General features: G+C 44.3%; 1 protein-coding gene across 1 annotated transcript in view; it reads left to right on the forward strand.

Annotated features, from left to right (window-relative positions):
- Positions 1-324: 324 nt before the first annotated feature.
- LOC135564921 (lethal(2) giant larvae protein homolog 1-like) overlaps positions 325-22,880 on the forward strand; it is a 107,776-nt gene continuing 85,220 nt past the window's right edge. Inside the window, exon 1 of the mRNA XM_065011005.1 lies at positions 325-410. Coding sequence (XP_064867077.1) covers positions 325-410 — 86 coding nt within the window. The remainder of the gene's footprint in view (positions 411-22,880) is intronic.

The raw sequence follows: 22,880 nt of genomic DNA on the forward strand, positions 1-22,880 counted from the left end.
CTTCCTCATTCTGTCTCTCTCTCTGTTCCTGTCTTCCTGTAACCCCTCTCTATCTCTCTCTGTTCTGTCTTCCTCTGAGTAACCCTCTCTGTCCTCATTCCTGGGATGTCTCTCCTCTGGGATGTCTGTCTGTTCTGTCTTCTCTGAGTAACCCCTCTCTGTCCTCCTCTCTGTTCCTGTCTTCTGAGTAACCCCTCTCTGTCCTCATTCCTGTCTTCCTCTGAGTAACCCCTCTCTGTCCTTGTTCTGTCTTCTCTGAGTAACCCTCTCTGTCCTCGTTCCTGTCTTCCTCTGAGTAACGGGGTCTCTGTTTCTGTCTGGAACATGGGATGTCACCAGCCCTGTGCTTTGGCCTTTGACCCCCAGCTGCAGCTCATTGGCCATCGGGTCAAGTCTGGAGCCATCAAGATGTATCCTTTACCAGCCCTGCATTGCTCCTTTCTCTCTCTCTCTGTCTCTGTCTCTCTCTCTCTCATCTGTCTCTCTCATCTCTCTGTCTCTGTCTCTCTAGGTCTCTCTCTCTGTCTCTGTCTCTGTCTCTCTTCTCTCTCTCTCTCTCTCTCTGTCTCTGTCTCTGTCTCTGTCTCTCTCTCTGTCTCTCTCTGCTCTCTCTCTGTCTCTCTCTGGTAGTACTCTGGCTCTGTCTCTCTCTGTGTCTCTCTGTCTCTCATTCTGTCTGTCTCTCTGTTCTCTCTCTCTCTGAATCTCTGAATCATCTTCTGTGGGATGTCATTCTGTATTCTCTCTCTCTCTCTCTCTTCTGTCATTCTCTCTCTCTCTCATTCTGTCTCTCTCTCATTCTGTCTCTCTCTCTGTCATTCTGTCTCTCTCTCTCATTCTGTCTCTCTCTCTCTCTCATTCTGTCTCTCTCTCTGGATCTCATTCTGTCTCTCTCTCTCTCATTCTGTCTCTCTCTCTCTCATTCTGTCTCTCTCTCTCATTCTGTCTCTCTCTCTTCTCATTCTGTCTCTCTCTCTCTCTCTCATTCTGTCTCTCTCTCTCTCTCATTCTGGTCTCTCTCTCTCATTCTGTCTCTCTCTCTCTCTCATTCTGTCTCTCTCTCTCATTCTGTCTCTCTCTCTCTCTCATTCTGTCTCTCTCTCTCTCTCATTCTGTCTCTCTCTCTCTCATTCTGTCTCTCTCTCTCTCTGTCTCTGTCTGAGGAGTTGAGGTATGTCATTATGTGGGAGAAGGAAATTCTTTCCGTCAGTCATCTAGAGATTTTTTTATTGTAGAGATCCTAGTTGGTCAGTCCTTCAGTCTGGTGCTGTCATGTCATCATGTTCCATTAATTCAGTTCTAGATCTCTGTGTTGTGTGTGTGTGTGTGTGTGTGTGTGTGTGTGTATTGTGATGTCTTTCAGCTTGCTGTGATAGACTGGTTGGTAGTACCAGGCACAGCTGAGAGGAGGGGTAGAGGATGGGAGGGAGGGGGGAGGGGGGGGGACTGTTGTCCTGTTACTGAATGGAGAATCATATACAGTGGGGCAAAAGTGATTTAGTCAGCCACCAATTGTGCAAGTTCTCATTAAAAAAGATGAGAGAGGCCTGTAATGTTCATCATTAGGTTCACTTCAACTATGACAGACGGGGTATTGGAAAATGTCCAGAAAATCACATTGTAGGATTTTTAATGAATTTATTTGCAAATTATGGTGGAAAATAAGTATTTGGTCAATGTCAAAAGTTTATCTCAATACTTTGTTATATTGGCAATGACAGATGTCATTACGGGGCATTGTGATGTCATTACTCGGTATTCTGATGTCATTATGGGGTATTGTGATGTCATTATGGGGTATTGTGATGTCATTATGGGGTATTGGGATGTCATTATAGGGTAGTGTGATGTCACTATGGGGTAGTGTGATGTCATTATAGGGTATTGGGATGTCATTATGGGGTATTGTGATGTCATTACGGGGGGGATGTCATTATGGGGTATTGATGTCATTATAGGGTATTGTGATGTCATTATGGGGTATTGTGATGTCATTATAGGGTATTGTGATGTCATTACGGGGTATTGTGATGTCATTACGGGGTATTGTGATGTCATTATGGGGTATTGTGATGTCATTACTGATGTCATTACGGGGGGTATTGGGATGTCATTATGGGGTATTGTGATGTCATTACGGGGTATTGGGATGTCATTACGGGGTATTGGGATGTCATTATGGGGTATTGTGATGTCATTACGGGGTATTGGGATGTCATTACTGGGGTATTGGGATGTCATTACGGGGTATTGGGATGTCATTACGGGGTATTGGGATGTCATTACGGGGTATTGTGATGTCATTATGGGGTATTGTGATGTCATTACGGGGTATTGTGATGTCATTATGGGGTATTGGGATGTCATTACGGGGTATTGTGATGTCATTACGGGGTATTGTGACGTCATTACGGGGTATTGTGATGTCATTACGGGGTATTGTGATGTCATTACGGGGTATTGTGATGTCATTACGGGGTATTGGGATGTCATTATGGGGTATTGGGATGTCATTATGGGGTATTGGGATGTCATTATGGGGTATTGGGATGTCATTATGGGGTATTGTGATGTCATTACGGGGTATTGTGATGTCATTACGGGGTATTGTGATGTCATTATGGGGTATTGTGATGTCATTACGGGGTATTGTGATGTCATTACGGGGTATTGTGATGTCATTACGGGGTATTGTGATGTCATTACGGGTATTGTGATGTCATTACGGGTATTGTGATGTCATTACGGGGTATTGTGATGTCATTACGGGGTATTGTGATGTCATTATGGGGTATTGTGATGTCATTACGGGTATTGTGATGTCATTACGGGGTATTGTGATGTCATTACGGGGTATTGTGATGTCATTACGGGGTATTGTGATGTCATTACGGGGTATTGGGATGTCATTACGGGGTATTGGGATGTCATTATGGGGTATTGTGATGTCATTACGGGGTATTGTGATGTCATTACGGGGTATTGTGATGTCATTACGGGGTATTGTGATGTCATTACGGGGTATTGTGATGTCATTATGGGGTATTGTGATGTCATTACGGGGTATTGTGATGTCATTACGGGGTATTGTGATGTCATTACGGGGTATTGTGATGTCATTACGGGGTATTGGGATGTCATTACGGGGTATTGTGATGTCATTACGGGGTATTGTGATGTCATTACGGGGTATTGTGATGTCATTACGGGGTATTGGGATGTCATTACGGGGTATTGGGATGTCATTACGGGGTATTGTGATGTCATTACGGGGTATTGTGATGTCATTACGGGGTATTGGGATGTCATTACGGGGTATTGTGATGTCATTACGGGGTATTGTGATGTCATTACGGGGTATTGTGATGTCATTACGGGGTATTGGGATGTCATTACGGGGTATTGGGATGTCATTACGGGGTATTGGGATGTCATTACGGGGTATTGTGATGTCATTATGGGGTATTGTGATGTCATTACGGGGTATTGGGATGTCATTACGGGGTATTGTGATGTCATTACGGGGTATTGGGATGTCATTACGGGGTATTGGGATGTCATTACGGGGTATTGTGATGTCATTACGGGGTATTGTGATGTCATTACGGGGTATTGTGATGTCATTACGGGGTATTGTGATGTCATTACGGGGTATTGTGATGTCATTACGGGGTATTGTGATGTCATTACGGGGTATTGGGATGTCATTACGGGGTATTGTGATGTCATTACGGGGTATTGTGATGTCATTACGGGGTATTGTGATGTCATTACGGGGTATTGTGATGTCATTACGGGGTATTGTGATGTCATTACGGGGTATTGGGATGTCATTACGGGGTATTGTGATGTCATTACGGGGTATTGTGATGTCATTACGGGGTATTGTGATGTCATTACGGGGTATTGGGATGTCATTATGGGGTATTGTGATGTCATTACGGGGTATTGGGATGTCATTATGGGGTATTGTGATGTCATTACGGGGTATTGTGATGTCATTACGGGGTATTGTGATGTCATAGATCATTAGATTGATGTAGACGATTTAATCCATTTTAGAATAAGGCTGTAATACACACTGCTCAAAGAAATAAAGGGAAACTTAAACAACACTTAAACAACACTTAAACAACACTTAAACAACACTTAAACAACACTTAAACAACACTTAAACAACACTTAAACAACACTTAAACAACACTTAAACAACACTTAAACAACACTTAAACAACACTTAAACAACACTTAAACAACACTTAAACAACACTTAAACAACACAATGTAACTCCAAGTCAATCACACTTCTGTGAAATCAAACTGTCCACTTAGGAAGCAACACTGAATGGCAATACATTTCACATGCTGTTGTGCAAATGGAATAGACAACAGGTGGAAATTATAGGCAATTAGCAAGACACCCCCAATAAAGGAGTGGTTCTGCAGGTGGTGACCACAGACCACTTCTCAGTTCCTATGCTTCCTGGCTGATGTTTTGGTCACTTTTGAATGCTGGCGGTGCTTTCACTCTAGTGGTAGCATGAGACGGAGTCTACAACCCACACAAGTGGCTCAGGTAGTGCAGCTCATCCAGGATGGCACATCAATGCGAGCTGTGGCAAGAAGGTTTGCTGTGTCTGTCAGCGTAGTGTCCAGAGCATGGAGGCGCTACCAGGAGACAGGCCAGTACATCAGGAGACGTGGAGGAGGCCGTAGGAGGGCAACAACCCAGCAGTAGGACCGCTACTTCCGCCTTTGTGCAAGGAGGAGCAGGAGGAGCACTGCCAGAGCCCTGCAAAATGACCTCCAGCAGGCCACAAATGTGCATGTGTCTGCTCAAACGGTCAGAAACAGACTCCATGAGGGTGGTATGAGGGCCCGACGTCCACAGGTGGGGGTTGTGCTTACAGCCCAACACCGTGCAGGACGTTTGGCATTTGCCAGAGAACTGGGCTGGATACTGTGTTAGACCCAGGACTGGGCTGGACCAGGATCTAGACCCAGGATCTGTTAGAACCAGGACTGGGCTGGACCAGGATCTATCTGTTAGACCCAGGACTGGGACCAGGATCTATCTGGACCAGGGTCTATCTGTTAGAACCAGGACTGGGCTGGACCAGGGTCTATCTGTTAGAACCAGGACTGGGCTGGACCAGGATCTATCTGTTAGACCCAGGACTGGGCTGGACCAGGATCTATCTGTTAGAACCAGGACTGGGCTGGACCAGGATCTATCTGTTAGAACCAGGACTGGGCTGGGCCACTGGATCTATCTGTTATCTGAACCAGGACTGGGCTGGACCAGGATCTATCTGTTAGACCCAGGACTGGGCTGGACCAGGATCTATCTGTTAGACCCAGGATCTATCTGTTAGAACCAGGACTGGGCTGGACCAGGATCTATCTGTTAGAACCAGGACTGGGCTGGACCAGGATCTATCTGTTAGAACCAGGACTGGGATCTATCTGTTAGAACCAGGACTGGGCTCTATCTGTTAGAACCAGGACTGGGCTGGACCAGGATCTATCTGTTAGAACCAGGACTGGGCTGGACCAGGATCTATCTGTTAGAACCAGGACTGGGCTGGACCAGGATCTATCTGTTAGAACCAGGACTGGGCTGGACCAGGATCTATCTGTTAGAACCAGGACTGGGCTGGACCAGGATCTATCTGTTAGAACCAGGACTGGGCTGGACCAGGATCTATCTGTTAGAACCAGGACTGGGCTACTATGTCCGTCTGTTTGTTATCAATACTCTGTCATCAGGCAAATATTTACTCTACGGACGGCAGGGTCTTTCACCTCCTCTAGTGGACCTTGTTCTGGGGCTGCGTCCCCATACTCTAATCCAGATTCCTCCTGGGGCTGCGTCCCCATACTCTAATCCAGATTCCTCCTGGGGCTGCGTCCCCATACTCTAATCCAGATTCCTCCTGGGGCTAAACCAGATTCCTCCTGGGGCTGTCCCCATATACTCTAACTCCAGATTCCTCCCCCATACTCTAATCCAGATTCCTCCTGGGGCTGTGTCCCCATACTCTAATCCAGATTCCTCCTGGGGCTGTGTCCCCATACTCTAATCCAGATTCCTCCTGGGGCTGTGTCCCCATACTCTAATCCAGATTCCTCCTGGGGCTGCGTCCCCATACTCTAATCCAGATTCCTCCTGGGGCCCCATACTCTAATCCAGATTCCTCCTGGGGCTGTGTCTCCATCCAGATTCTCCATACTCTAATCCAGATTCCTTATCTAGAATCTGTCTTCCTGTTCTGTAGGTCTGGGTTCTGTGCTAGAATGTGTTCTGTGTTCTCTTTTGGAGTGCTAGGAATGTGTTCTGTGTTCTCTTTCGGAGTGCTAGAATGTGTTCTGTGTTCTCTTTTGGAGTGCAGGAATGTGTTCTGTGTTCTCTTTCGGAGTGCTAGAATGTGTTCTGTGTTCTCTTGTAGAACGTGGAGTTCTCTCTGTGTGTCTGATGGAACCCAGCTGTAGAGACAGATACGCCCATTCATCCTCTAATACTCCTCCCTCTGTCTCTTTCTCCGTCTCTCTGTTTCTACTTCTCTCCCTCTCTTTTTCTCTCTCTCTCCTCTCATTAGCATTCTAATGGGGCATCGTGGACTCAAAAGAGAGCTTTAAATCAGCCTCTCCCTCTCCACCCTTCTCTCCACCTCTCTCTCTTTTCTCTCCCTCTCCACCCTTCTCTCCACCTCTCTCCCTCCACCTCTCTCCCTTTTCTCTCCCTCTCCACCCTTCTCTCCACCTCTCTCCCTCTCTACCTCTCTCCCTTTTCTCTCCCTCTCCACCCTTCTCTCCACCTCTCCCTCTCCACCTCTCTCCCTTTTCTCTCCCTCTCCACCCTTCTCTCCACCTCTCTCCCTCTCCACCCTTCTCTCCCTTTCTCTCCCTCTCCACCCTTCTCTCCACCTCTCTCTCCCTTTTCTCTCCATCTCTCTCCCTTTCTCCCCTCTCTCCCTCTCCACCTCTCTCCCTTTTCTCTCTCTCCACCTCTCTCGCTCGCTCTCTCTCCAACTCTCTCGCTCGCTTGCTCTCTCCACCTCGCTCGCTTGCTCTCTCCACCTCGCTCGCTTGCTCTCTCTACCTCGCTCGCTTGCTCTCTCCACCTCGCTCGCTTGCTCTCTCTACCTCGCTCGCTCTCTCTCTCTACCTCGCTCGCTCTCTCTCTCCACCCTCGCTCGCTCTCTCTCTCCACCTCGCTCGCTCTCTCTCTCTCTCCACCTCGCTCGCTCTCTCTCTCTCTCCACCTCGCTCGCTCTCTCTCTCTCTCCACCTCGCTCGCTCTCTCTCCACCTCGCTCCTCTCGCTCTCTCTCTCTCTCTCCACCTCGCTCGCTCTCTCTCTCTCCCACCTCGCTCGCTCTCTCTCTCTCCACCTCGCTCGCTCTCTCTCTCTCCACCTCCACCTCGCTCTCTCTCTCTCTCTCCACCTCGCTTCTCTCTCTCCACCTCGCTCGCTCTCTCTCTCTCTCCACCTCGCTCGCTCTCTCTCTCTCTCCACCTCGCTCGCTCTCTCTCTCTCTCCACCTCGCTCGCTCTCTCTCTCTCTCCACCTCGCTCGCTCGCCCTCTCTCCACCTCGCTCGCTCGCCCTCGCTCACTCCCTCTCCACCTCTCGCTCTGCTCTCCTTCAGCCAGTTTCTTCTTATAGACTCAAAGTTGAATTCCCTCCTCTTTCCTCATTCATCAGCCCTACTTCACACACCCATCCTGTTGCTCTGAGCTCAGTAGGCTATTGTTGCAGGCTCTGTTTAGAGGTGTGTGGGTTGGTTCTCCAGAGAGGGGCTGCTTGGCCTGACTGAGACAGACATGAGCCAGAGGCTGGGTGGGTTGGCTGGGTCCGTGTGTGAGAGAGAGGGGCTGCTTGGCCTGACTGAGACAGACATGAGCCAGAGGCTGGGTGGGTTGGCTGGGTCCGTGTGTGAGAGAGAGGGGCTGCTTGGCCTGACTGAGACAGACATGAGCCAGAGGCTGGGTGGGTGGGTTGACAGATCTGTGTGTGAGAGAGATGATGGACTGTGTACCTCTACTACCTGTGTCGAGGCTATTGAGTCTGCCGATAAGAATGTGGTGATTGACAGAGTCGAAAGCCTTGGCGAGGTCGATGAATACGGCTGCACAGTACTGTCTTTTTATCGATGGCGGTTATGATATCGTTTAGGTCCTTGCGCGTGGCTGAGGGGCGGCACCCGTGACCAGCTCGGAAACCAGATTGCGAGCGGAGAAGGTACGGTGGGATTCGAGATGGTCGGTGTTCTGTTTGTTCACAAAGACTGGCCTGGACAAAGGGTCCAGGCCAGTTGTGATGGAGGGCGGGGGGCAAAGGGTCCAGGCCAGTTGTGATGTGGACAAAGGGTCCAGGCCAGTTGTGATGGAGGGGCGGGGCTCCGTGTGGACAAAGGGTCCAGGCCAGTTGTGGATGGACAAAGGGGGCCAGTTGTGATGGAGGGGGGCTCCGTGTGGACAAAGGGTCCAGGCCAGTTGTGATGGAGGGCAAAGGGGGCTCCGTGTGGACAAAGGGTCCAGGCCAGTTGTGATGGAGGGGCGGGGCGGGGCAAAGGGTCCAGGCCAGTTGTGATGGAGGGGCGGGGCTCCGTGTGGACAAAGGGTCCAGGCCAGTTGTGATGGAGGGGCGGGGCTCCGTGTGGAAAAAGGGTCCAGGCCAGTTGTGATGGATGGGTGGGGCTCCGTGTGGACAAAGGGTCCAGGCCAGTTGTGATGGATGGGCGGGGCTCCGTGTGGACAAAGGGTCCAGGCCAGTTGTGATGGAGGGGCGGGGCTCCGTGTGGACAAAGGGTCCAGGCCAGTTGTGATGGAGGGGCGGGGCTCCGTGTGGACAAAGGGTCCAGGCCAGTTGTGATGGAGGGGCGGGGCTCCGTGTGGACAAAGGGTCCAGGCCAGTTGTGATGGAGGGCGGGGCTCCGTGTGGAAAAAAGGGTCCAGGCCAGTTGTGATGGAGGGGCGGGGCCCGTGTGGACAAAGGGTCCAGGCCAGTTGTGATGGAGGGCGGGGCTCCGTGTGGACAAAGGGTCCAGGCCAGTTGACAAGAGAGGTAGTGTAGTTGGTGTACTTCGTTTGCTAGCCGGGGAATGGGCCTAGCTCGAGGCTAACTGGTGCTTGCTTCTGGACAAGGGCGTTAGCCACGATAGCCACTCGGTAGCAGCTAGCTAGCTGCGATGATCCAGTGTAATGGTCCAGAGCCTTCGGCAGGAATCCGGTGATGTAGTGGAGAGAAAGAAAGCAGTCCGATAGGCTCAGGGCTGATATCACGCTGTGCAGACTGGCAGATATTATCTGGACTATCCGGCTAAAGCGGCTGGTGTCTGAGCTAAAGACTGCTAACAGTGGCTAACAATGACTAAATAGCTAGTAGCTGATTAGCTGGCTAGCTACTGAAGGCTAGCCACTGAAGGCTAGCCACTGAAGGCTAGCTACTAGAGGCTGGCTACTGAAGCCTAGCTACTGAAGGCTAGCCACTGAAGGCTAGCTACTGAAGGCTAGCCACTGAAGTTGTTGTGTGTTATAGTTATGTAGTAGGTAGCTCTAGTTGTGTGTTATAGTTATGTAGTAGCTAGCTCTAGTTGTGTGTTATAGTTATGTTGTAGCTAGCTCTAGTTGTGTGTTATAGTTATGTAGTAGCTAGCTCTAGTTGTGTGCTATAGTTATGTAGTAGCTAGCTCTAGTTGTGTGTTATAGTTATGTAGTAGCTAGCTCTAGTTGTGTGTTATAGTTATGTTGTAGCTAGCTCTAGTTGTGTGTTATGTTGTAGCTAGCTCTAGTTGTGTGTTATAGTTATGTTGTAGCTAGCTCTAGTTGTGTGTTATAGTTATGTTGTAGCTAGCTCTAGTTGTGTGTTGTAGTTATGTTGTAGCTAGCTCTAGTTGTGTGTTGTAGTTATGTTGTAGCTAGCTCTAGTTGTGTGTTATAGTTATGTTGTAGCTAGCTCTAGTTGTGTGTTATAGTTATGTTGTAGCTAGCTCTAGTTGTGTGTTGTAGTTATGTTGTAGCTAGCTCTAGCTGTGTGTTGTGTTATGTTGTAGCTAGTTATGTTATAGTTATGTTGTAGCTAGCTCTAAATGTGTCAGAGTTGAGGACAATGATTCTGTTGGTCGTTATTCAGACCGTGAAATCTCTTTATCCTCGCTAGCGCTTCCCTTACGCATCACTGGACAAATACACTGCCCCGCTCCCTGTGTGTCTGAGTTTCAGTAATTATGGGTAAAGACGCTGTAGACACACAATGATCATGTACAACTTTTATGTTTGTGTAGATCTGGTATAGATGATAGACATGGTGGTGAATAGTAGTTAATTCAACAGGTAGATCAGGTATATAGACATGGTGGTGGTGAATAGTAGTTAATTCAACAGGTAGATCAGGTATATAGACATGGTGGTGGTGGTGAATAGTAGTTAATTCAACAGGTAGATCAGGTATATAGACATGGTGGTGAATAGTAGTTAATTCAACAGGTAGATCAGGTATATAGACATGGTGGTGGTGGTGAATAGTAGTTAATTCAACAGGTAGATCAGGTATATAGACATGGTGGTGGTGAATAGTAGTTAATTCAACAGGTAGATCAGGTATATAGACATGGTGGTGAATAGTAGTTAATTCAACAGGTAGATCAGGTATATAGACATGGTGGTGGTGGTGAATAGTAGTTAATTCAACAGGTAGATCAGGTATATAGACATGGTGGTGGTGAATAGTAGTTAATTCAACAGGTAGATCAGGTATATAGACATGGTGGTGAATAGTAGTTAATTCAACAGGTAGATCAGGTATATAGACATGGTGGTGGTGGTGAATAGTAGTTAATTCAACAGGTAGATCAGGTATATAGACATGGTGGTGAATAGTAGTTAATTCAACAGGTAGATCAGGTATATAGACATGGTGGTGGTGGTGAATAGTAGTTAATTCAACAGGTAGATCAGGTATATAGACATGGTGGTGGTGAATAGTAGTTAATTCAACAGGTAGATCAGGTATATAGACATGGTGGTGAATAGTAGTTAATTCAACAGGTAGATCAGGTATATAGATAGTAGTTAATGGTGGTGGTGGTGAATAGTAGTTAATTCAACAGGTAGATCAGGTATATAGACATGGTGGTGAATAGTAGTTAATTCAACAGGTAGATCAGGTATATAGACATGGTGGTGGTGAATAGTAGTTAATTCAACAGGTAGATCAGGTATATAGACATGGTGGTGGTGAATAGTAGTTAATTCAACAGGTAGATCAGGTATATAGACAGGTGGTGAATAGTAGTTAATTCAACATCAGGTATATAGACATGGTGGTGAATAGTAGTTAATTCAACAGGTAGATCAGGTATATAGACATGGTGGTGAATAGTAGTTAATTCAACAGGTAGATCAGGTATATAGACATGGTGGTGAATAGTAGTAGTTAGACATGGTGGTGAATAGTAGTTAATTAAACAGGTAGATCAGGTATATAGACATGGTGGTGGTGAATAGTAGTTAATTCAACAGGTAGATCAGGTATATAGACATGGTGGTGAATAGTAGTTAATTCAACAGGTAGATCAGGTATATAGACATGGTGGTGAATAGTAGTTAATTCAACAGGTAGATCAGGTATATAGACATGGTGGTGAATAGTAGTTAATTCAACAGGTAGATCAGGTATATAGACATGGTGGTGGTGAATAGTAGTTAATTCAACAGGTAGATCAGGTATATAGACATGGTGGTGGTGGTGAATAGTAGTTAATTCAACAGGTAGATCAGGTATATAGACATGGTGGTGAATAGTAGTTAATTCAACAGGTAGATCAGGTATATAGACATGGTGGTGGTGGTGAATGAATAGTTAATTCAACAGGTAGATCAGGTATATAGACATGGTGGTGAATAGTGGTTAATTCAACAGGTAGATCAGGTATATAGACATGGTGGTGGTGAATAGTAGTTAATTCAACAGGTAGATCAGGTATATAGACATGGTGGTGGTGAATAGTAGTTAATTCAACAGGTAGATCAGGTATATAGACATGGTGGTGGTGGTGGTGAATAGTAGTTAATTCAACAGGTAGATCAGGTATATAGACATGGTGGTGAATAGTAGTTAATTCAACAGGTAGATCAGGTATATAGACATGGTGGTGGTGAATAGTAGTTAATTCAACAGGTAGATCAGGTATATAGACATGGTGGTGAATAGTAGTTAATTCAACAGGTAGATCAGGTATATAGACATGGTGGTGGTGAATAGTAGTTAATTCAACAGGTAGATCAGGTATATAGACATGGTGGTGGTGAATAGTAGTTAATTCAACAGGTAGATCAGGTATATAGACATGGTGGTGGTGAATAGTAGTTAATTCAACAGGTAGATCAGGTATATAGACATGGTGTAGTGAATAGGTAGTTAATTCAACAGGTAGATCAGGTATATAGACATGGTGGTGAATAGTAGTTAATTCAACAGGTAGATCAGGTATATAGACATGGTGGTGTGAATAGTCAACAGGTTAATTCAACAGGTAGATCAGGTATATAGACATGGTGGTGAATAGTAGTTAATTCAACAGGTAGATCAGGTATATAGACATGGTGGTGGTGGTGAATAGTAGTTAATTCAACAGGTAGATCAGGTATATAGACATGGTGGTGGTGAATAGTAGTTAATTCAACAGGTAGATCAGGTATATAGACATGGTGGTGGTGAATAGTAGTTAATTCAACAGGTAGATCAGGTATATAGACATGGTGGTGAATAGTAGTTAATTCAACAGGTAGATCAGGTATATAGACATGGTGGTGGTGAATAGTAGTTAATTCAACAGGTAGATCAGGTATATAGACATGGTGGTGAATAGTAGTTAATTCAACAGGTAGATCAGGTATATAGACATGGTGGTGGTGAATAGTAGTTAATTCAACAGGTAGATCAGGTATATAGACATGGTGGTGGTGAATGGTTAATTCAACAGGTAGATCAGGTATATAGACATGGTGGTGGTGAATAGTAGTTAATTCAACAGGTAGATCAGGTATATAGACATGGTGGTGGTGGTGAATAGTAGTTAATTCAACAGGTAGATCAGGTATATAGACATGGTGGTGAATAGTAGTTAATTCAACAGGTAGATCAGGTATATAGACATGGTGGTGGTGAATAGTAGTTAATTCAACAGGTAGATCAGGTATATAGACATGGTGGTGGTGAATAGTAGTTAATTCAACAGGTAGATCAGGTATATAGACATGGTGGTGAATAGTAGTTAATTCAACAGGTAGATCAGGTATATAGACATGGTGGTGGTGGTGAATAGTAGTTAATTCAACAGGTAGATCAGGTATATAGACATGGTGGTGGTGAATTAGTAGTTAATTCAACAGGTAGATCAGGTAATATAGACATAGACATGGTGGTGGTGAATAGTAGTTAATTCAACAGGTAGATCAGGTATATAGACATGGTGGTGGTGAATAGTAGTTAATTCAACAGGTAGATCAGGTATATAGACATGGTGGTGAATAGTAGTTAATTTAACAGGTAGATCAGGTATATAGACATGGTGGTGAATAGTAGTTAATTCAACAGGTAGATCAGGTATATAGACATGGTGGTGAATAGTAGTTAATTTAACAGGTAGATCAGGTATATAGACATGGTGGTGGTGGTGAATAGTAGTTAATTCAACAGGTAGATCAGGTATATAGACATGGTGGTGAATAGTAGTTAATTCAACAGGTAGATCAGGTATATAGACAGGTAGATGGTGGTGGTGGTGAATAGTAGTTAATTCAACAGGTAGATCAGGTATATAGACATGGTGGTGAATAGTAGTTAATTCAACAGGTAGATCAGGTATATAGACATGGTGGTGGTGAATAGTAGTTAATTCAACAGGTAGATCAGGTATATAGACATGGTGGTGAATAGTAGTTAATTTAACAGGTAGATCAGGTATATAGACATGGTGGTGAATAGTAGTTAATTCAACAGGTAGATCAGGTATATAGACATAGACATGGTGGTGAATAGTAGTTAATTCAACAGGTAGATCAGGTATATAGACATGGTGGTGGTGAATAGTAGTTAATTTAACAGTAGATCAGGTATATAGACATGGTGGTGGTGGTGAATATAGTTAATTCAACAGGTAGATCAGGGACATGGTGGTGAATAGTAGTTAATTCAACAGGTAGATCAGGTATATAGACATGGTGGTGAATAGTAGTTAATTCAACAGGTAGATCAGGTATATAGACATGGTGGTGGTGAATAGTAGTTAATTCAACAGGTAGATCAGGTATATAGACATGGTGGTGAATAGTAGTTAATTCAACAGGTAGATCAGGTATATAGACATGGTGGTGAATAGTAGTTAATTCAACAGGTAGATCAGGTATATAGACATGGTGGTGGTGAATAGTAGTTAATTCAACAGGTAGATCAGGTATATAGACATGGTGGTGGTGAATAGTAGTTAATTCAACAGGTAGATCAGGTATATAGACATGGTGGTGGTGAATAGTAGTTAATTCAACAGGTAGATCAGGTATATAGACATGGTGGTGGTGAATAGTAGTTAATTCAACAGGTAGATCAGGTATATAGACATGGTGGTGGTGAATAGTAGTTAATTCAACAGGTAGATCAGGTTATTATAGACATGGTGGTGGTGAATAGTAGTTAATTCAACAGGTAGATCAGGTATATAGACATGGTGGTGGTGAATAGTAGTTAATTCAACAGGTAGATCAGGTATATAGACATGGTGGTGGTGGTGAATAGTAGTTAATTCAACAGGTAGATCAGGTATATAGACATGGTGGTGAATAGTAGTTAATTCAACAGGTAGATCAGGTATATAGACATGGTGGTGGTGGTGAATAGTAGTTAATTCAACAGGTAGATCAGGTATATAGACATGGTGGTGGTGAATAGTAGTTAATTCAACAGGTAGATCAGGTATATAGACATGGTGGGTGAATAGTAGTTAATTCAACAGGTAGATCAGGTATATAGACATGGTGGTGAATAGTAGTTAATTCAACAGGTAGATCAGGTATAGTAGACATGGTGGTGGTGAATAGTAGTTAATTCAACAGGTAGATCAGGTATATAGACATGGTGGTGGTGAATAGTAGTTAATTCAACAGGTAGATCAGGTATATAGACATGGTGGTGAATAGTAGTTAATTCAACAGGTAGATCAGGTATATAGACATGGTGGTGAATAGTAGTTAATTTAACAGGTAGATCAGGTATATAGACATGGTGGTGAATAGTAGTTAATTCAACAGGTAGATCAGGTATATAGACATGGTGGTGGTGAATAGTAGTTAATTCAACAGGTAGATCAGGTATATAGACATGGTGGTGAATAGTAGTTAATTTAACAGGTAGATCAGGTATATAGACATGGTGGTGGTGGTGAATAGTAGTTCATTCAACAGGTAGATCAGGTATATAGACATGGTGGTGAATAGTAGTTAATTTAACAGGTAGATCAGGTATATAGACATGGTGGTGGTGGTGAATAGTAGTTCATTCAACAGGTAGATCAGGTATATAGACATGGTGGTGAATAGTAGTTAATTCAACAGGTAGATCAGGTATATAGACATGGTGGTGGTGAATAGTAGTTAATTCAACAGGTAGATCAGGTATATAGACATGGTGGTGAATAGTAGTTAATTTAACAGGTAGATCAGGTATATAGACATGGTGGTGAATAGTAGTTAATTCAACAGGTAGATCAGGTATATAGACATGGTGGTGGTGAATAGTAGTTAATTCAACAGGTAGATCAGGTATATAGACATGGTGGTGGTGAATAGTAGTTAATTCAACAGGTAGATCAGGTATATAGACATGGTGGTGGTGAATAGTAGTTAATTCAACAGGTAGATCAGGTATATAGACATGGTGGTGAATAGTGGTTAATTCAACAGGTAGATCAGGTATATAGACATGGTGGTGGTGAATAGTAGTTAATTCAACAGGTAGATCAGGTATATAGACATGGTGGTGAATAGTAGTTAATTCAACAGGTAGATCAGGTATATAGACATGGTGGTGGTGGTGAATAGTAGTTAATTCAACAGGTAGATCAGGTATATAGACATGGTGGTGAATAGTGGTTAATTCAACAGGTAGATCAGGTATATAGACATGGTGGTGGTGAATAGTAGTTAATTCAACAGGTAGATCAGGTATATAGACATGGTGGTGGTGAATAGTAGTTAATTCAACAGGTAGATCAGGTATATAGACATGGTGGTGGTGAATAGTAGTTAATTCAACAGGTAGATCAGGTATATAGACATGGTGGTGGTGAATAGTAGTTAATTCAACAGGTAGATCAGGTATATAGACATGGTGGTGGTGAATAGTAGTTAATTCAACAGGTAGATCAGGTATATAGACATGGTGGTGAATAGTAGTTAATTCAACAGGTAGATCAGGTATATAGACATGGTGGTGGTGAATAGTAGTTAATTCAACAGGTAGATCAGGTATATAGACATGGTGGTGGTGAATAGTAGTTAATTCAACAGGTAGATCAGGTATATAGACATGGTGGTGAATAGTAGTTAATTCAACAGGTAGATCAGGTATATAGACATGGTGGTGGTGGTGAATATAGACAGGTAGATGGTGGTGGTGGTGAATTAGTTAATTCAACAGGTAGATCAGGTATATAGACATGGTGGTGGTGAATAGTAGTTAATTCAACAGGTAGATCAGGTATATAGACATGGTGGTGGTGGTGAATAGTAGTTAATTCAACAGGTAGATCAGGTATATAGACATGGTGGTGGTGAATAGTAGTTAATTCAACAGGTAGATCAGGTATATAGACATGGTGGTGAATAGTAGTTAATTCAACAGGTAGATCAGGTATATAGACATGGTGGTGGTGGTGAATAGTAGTTAATTCAACAGGTAGATCAGGTATATAGACATGGTGGTGGTGAATAGTGGTTAATTCAACAGGTAGATCAGGTTTATAGACATGGTGGTGAATAGTAGTTAATTCAACAGGTAGATCAGGTATATAGACATGGTGGTGAATAGTGGTTAATTCAACAGGTAGATCAGGTATATAGACATGGTGGTGGTGGTGAATAGTAGTTAATTCAACAGGTAGATCAGGTATATAGACATGGTGGTGAATAGTAGTTAATTCAACAGGTAGATCAGGTATATAGACATGGTGGTGAATAGTAGTTAATTCAACAGGTAGATCAGGTATAGAGACATGGTGGTGGTGAATAGTAGTTAATTCAACAGGTAGATCAGGTATATAGACATGGTGGTGAATAGTAGTTAATTCAACAGGTAGATCAGGTATATAGACATGGTGGTGAATAGTAGTTAATTCAACAGGTAGATCAGGTATATAGACATGGTGGTGAATAGTGGTTAATTCAACAGGTAGATCAGGTATATAGACATGGTGGTGGTGAATAGTAGTTAATTCAACAGGTAGATCAGGTATATAGACATGGTGGTGGTGAATAGTAGTTAATTCAACAGGTAGATCAGGTATATAGACATGGTGGTGGTGGTGAATAGTAGTTAATTCAACAGGTAGATCAGGTATATAGACATGGTGGTGGTGGTGAATAGTAGTTAATTCAACAGGTAGATCAGGTATATAGACATGGTGGTGGTGGTGAATAGTAGTTAATTCAACAGGTAGATCAGGTATATAGACATGGTGGTGGTGGTGAATAGTAGTTAATTCAACAGGTAGATCAGGTATATAGACATGGTGGTGGTGGTGAATAGTAGTTAATTCAACAGGTAGATCAGGTATATAGACATGGTGGTGGTGGTGAATAGTAGTTAATTCAACAGGTAGATCAGGTATATAGACATGGTGGTGAATAGTAGTTAATTTAACAGGTAGATCAGGTATATAGACATGGTGGTGGTGAATAGTAGTTAATTCAACAGGTAGATCAGGTATATAGACATGGTGGTGAATAGTAGTTAATTCAACAGGTAGATCAGGTATATAGACATGGTGGTGAATAGTAGTTAATTCAACAGGTAGATCAGGTATATAGACATGGTGGTGAATAGTGGTTAATTCAACAGGTAGATCAGGTATATAGACATGGTGGTGGTGAATAGTAGTTAATTCAACAGGTAGATCAGGTATATAGACATGGTGGTGGTGGTGAATAGTAGTTAATTCAACAGGTAGATCAGGTATATAGACATGGTGGTGAATAGTAGTTAATTCAACAGGTAGATCAGGTATATAGACATGGTGGTGAATAGTAGTTAATTCAACAGGTAGATCAGGTATATAGACATGGTGGTGAATAGTAGTTAATTCAACAGGTAGATCAGGTATATAGACATGGTGGTGGTGGTGAATAGTAGTTAATTCAACAGGTAGATCAGGTATATAGACATGGTGGTGAATAGTAGTTAATTCAACAGGTAGATCAGGTATATAGACATGGTGGTGGTGGTGAATAGTAGTTAATTCAACAGGTAGATCAGGTATATAGACATGGTGGTGAATAGTAGTTAATTTAACAGGTAGATCAGGTATATAGACATGGTGGTGGTGAATAGTAGTTAATTCAACAGGTAGATCAGGTATATAGACATGGTGGTGAATAGTGGTTAATTCAACAGGTAGATCAGGTATATAGACATGGTGGTGGTGAATAGTAGTTAATTCAACAGGTAGATCAGGTATATAGACATGGTGGTGGTGAATAGTAGTTAATTCAACAGGTAGATCAGGTATATAGACATGGTGGTGATGGTGAATAGTAGTTAATTCAACAGGTAGATCAGGTATATAGACATGGTGGTGGTGGTGAATAGTAGTTAATTCAACAGGTAGATCAGGTATATAGACATGGTGGTGAATAGTAGTTAATTCAACAGGTAGATCAGGTATATAGACATGGTGGTGGTGGTGAATAGTAGTTAATTCAACAGGTAGATCAGGTATATAGACATGGTGGTGAATAGTAGTTAATTCAACAGGTAGATCAGGTATATAGACATGGTGGTGGTGGTGAATAGTAGTTAATTCAACAGGTAGATCAGGTATATAGACATGGTGGTGAATAGTAGTTAATTCAACAGGTAGATCAGGTATATAGACATGGTGGTGGTGGTGAATAGTAGTTAATTCAACAGGTAGATCAGGTATATAGACATGGTGGTGGTGAATAGTAGTTAATTCAACAGGTAGATCAGGTATATAGACATGGTGGTGAATAGTAGTTAATTCAACAGGTAGATCAGGTATATAGACATGGTGGTGAATAGTGGTTAATTCAACAGGTAGATCAGGTATATAGACATGGTGGTGGTGGTGAATAGTAGTTAATTCAACAGGTAGATCAGGTATATAGACATGGTGGTGGTGAATAGTAGTTAATTCAACAGGTAGATCAGGTATATAGACATGGTGGTGAATAGTAGTTAATTCAACAGGTAGATCAGGTATATAGACATGGTGGTGAATAGTGGTTAATTCAACAGGTAGATCAGGTATATAGACATGGTGGTCTATGATGAGAGAAGCCTGTAATTTTCATCATAGGTACACTTCAACTATGACAGACAAAATGGTGAAAATAAAATCCAGAAAATCACATTGTAGGATTTTTAATGAATTTATTTGCAAATTATGGTGGAAAATAAGTATTTGGTCAATAACAAAAGTTTATCTCAATACTTTGTTATATACCCTTTGTTGGCAATGACAGAGGCCAAACGTTTTCTGTAAGTCTTCACAAGGTTTTCACACACTGTTGCTGGTATTTTGGCCCATTCCTCCATGCAGATCTCCTCTAGAGCAGTGATGTTTTGGGGCTGTTGCTGGGCAACACGGACTTTCAACTCCCTCCAAAGATGTTCTATGGGGTTGAGATCTGGAGACTGGCTAGGCCACCCCAGGACCTTGAAATGCTTCTTACGAAGCATTTTTAAGTGGGAGAACTTGCACAATTGGTGGCTGACTAAATACTTTTTTGCCCCACTGTGCTGTGTGTATATAGCTGTGTGTATATAGCTGTGTGTATATAGCTGTGTGTATATAGCTGTGTGTATATAGCTGTGTGTATATAGCTGTATTCCCTGACTGTTCTGTGTGTATATAGCTGTGTGTATATAGCTGTATTCCCTGACTGTGCTGTGTGTATATAGCTGTGTGTATATAGCTGTGTGTATATAGCTGTGTGTATATAGCTGTGTGTATATAGCTGTATTCCCTGACTGTTCTGTGTGTATATAGCTGTGTGTATATAGCTGTGTGTATATAGCTGTGTGTATATAGCTGTGTGTATATAGCTGTGTGTATATAGCTGTGTGTATATAGCTGTGTGTATATAGCTGTGTGTATATAGCTGTGTGTATATAGCTGTGTGTATATAGCTGTATTCCTTGACTGTGCTGTGTGTATATAGCTGTGTGTATATAGACATTTACATTACATTTAAGTCATTTAGCAGACGCTCTTATCCAGAGCGACTTACAAATTGGTGCATTCACCTTATGACCTCCAGTGGAACAGTAGTGCATCTAAATCTTTTCAGGGGGAGGGGGGGTGAGAGGGATTACTTTATCCTAGCCTAGGTATTCCTTAAAGAGGTGGGGTTTCAGGTGTCTCCGGAAGGTGGTGATTGACTCCGCTGTCCTGGCGTCGTGAGGGAGTTTGTTCCACCATTGGGGGGCCAGAGCAGCGAACAGTTTTGACTGGGCTGAGCGGGAACTGTACTTCCTCAGTGGTAGGGAGGCGAGCAGGCCAGAGGTGGATGAACGCAGTGCCCTTGTTTGGGTGTAGGGCCTGATCAGAGCCTGGAGGTACTGAGGTGCCGTTCCCCTCACAGCTCCGTAGGCAAGCACCATGGTCTTGTAGCGGATGCGAGCTTCAACTGGAAGCCAGTGGAGGGAGCGGAGGAGCGGGGTGACGTGAGAGAACTTGGGAAGGTTGAACACCAGACGGGCTGCGGCGTTCTGGATGAGTTGTAGGGTTTAATGGCACAGGCAGGGAGCCCAGCCAACAGCGAGTTGCAGTAATCCAGACGGGAGATGACAAGTGCCTGGATTAGGACCTGCGCCGCTTCCTGTGTGAGGCAGGGTCGTACTCTGCGGATGTTGTAGAGCATGAACCTACAGGAACGGGCCACCGCCTTGATGTTAGTTGAGAACGACAGGGTGTTGTCCAGGATCACGCCAAGGTTCTTAGCGCTCTGGGAGGAGGACACAATGGAGTTGTCAACCGTGATGGCGAGATCATGGAACGGGCAGTCCTTCCCCGGGAGGAAGAGCAGTTCCGTCTTGCCGAGGTTCAGCTTGAGGTGGTGATCCGTCATCCACACGGATATGTCTGCCAGACATGCAGAGATGCGATTCGCCACCTGGTCATCAGAAGGGGGAAAGGAGAAGATTAATTGTGTGTCGTCTGCATAGCAATGATAGGAGAGACCATGTGAGGTTATGACAGAGCCAAGTGACTTGGTGTATAGCGAGAATAGGAGAGGGCCTAGAACAGAGCCCTGGGGGACACCAGTGGTGAGAGCACGTGGTGTGGAGACGGATTCTCGCCACGCCACCTGGTAGGAGCGACCTGTCAGGTAGGACGCAATCCAAGCGTGGGCCGCGCCGGAGATGCCCAACTCGGAGAGGGTGGAGAGGAGGATCTGATGGTTCACAGTATCGAAGGCAGCCGATAGGTCTAGAAGGATGAGAGCAGAGGAGAGAGAGTTAGCTTTAGCAGTGCGGAGCGCTCCGTGATACAGAGAAGAGCAGTCTCAGTTGAATGACTAGTCTTGAAACCTGACTGATTTGGATCAAGAAGGTCATTCTGAGAGAGATAGCGGAGAGCTGGCCAAGGACGGCACGTTCAAGAGTTTTGGAGAGAAAAGAAAGAAGGGATACTGGTCTGTAGTTGTTGACATCGGAGGGATCGAGTGTAGGTTTTTTCAGAAGGGGTGCAACTCTCGCTCTCTTGAAGACGGAAGGGACGTAGCCAGCGGTCAGGGGATGAGTTGATGAGCGAGGTGAGGTAAGGGAGGAGGTCTCCGGAAATGGTCTGGAGAAGAGAGGAGGGGATAGGGTCAAGCGGGCAGGTTGTAGGGCGGCCGGCCGTCACAAGACGCGAGATTTCATCTGGAGAGAGAGGGGAGAAAGAGGTCAGAGCACAGGGTAGGGCAGTGTGAGCAGAACCAGCGGTGTCGTTTGACTTAGCAAACGAGGATCGGATGTCGTCGACCTTCTTTTCAAAATGGTTGACGAAGTCATCTGCAGAGAGGGAGGAGGGGGGGGGGGGGAGGAGGATTCAGGAGGGAGGAGAAGGTTGCAAAGAGCTTCCTAGGGTTAGAGGCAGATGCTTGGAATTTAGAGTGGTAGAAAGTGGCTTTAGCAGCAGAGAGAGAAGAGGAAAATGTAGAGAGGAGGGAGTGAAAGGATGTCAGGTCCGCAGGGAGGCAGTTTTCCTCCATTTCCGCTCGGCTGCCCGGAGCCCTGTTCTGTGAGCTCGCAATGAGTCGTCGAGCCACGGAGCGGGAGGGGAGGACCGAGCCGGCCTGGAGGATAGGGGACATAGAGAGTCAAAGGATGCAGAAAGGGAGGAGAGGAGGGTTGAGGAGGCAGAATCAGGAGATAGGTTGGAGAAGGTTTGAGCAGAGGGAAGAGATGATAGGATGGAAGAGGAGAGAGTAGCGGGGGAGAGAGAGCGAAGGTTGGGACGGCGCGATACCATCCGAGTAGGGGCAGTGTGGGAAGTGTTGGATGAGAGCGAGAGGGAAAAGGATACAAGGTAGTGGTCGGAGACTTGGAGGGGAGTTGCAACGAGGTTAGTGGAAGAACAGCATCTAGTAAAGATGA

The sequence above is a fragment of the Oncorhynchus nerka genome, linkage group LG26, assembly GCF_034236695.1.
Source record: "Oncorhynchus nerka isolate Pitt River linkage group LG26, Oner_Uvic_2.0, whole genome shotgun sequence".
NCBI lineage: Eukaryota > Metazoa > Chordata > Actinopteri > Salmoniformes > Salmonidae > Oncorhynchus > Oncorhynchus nerka.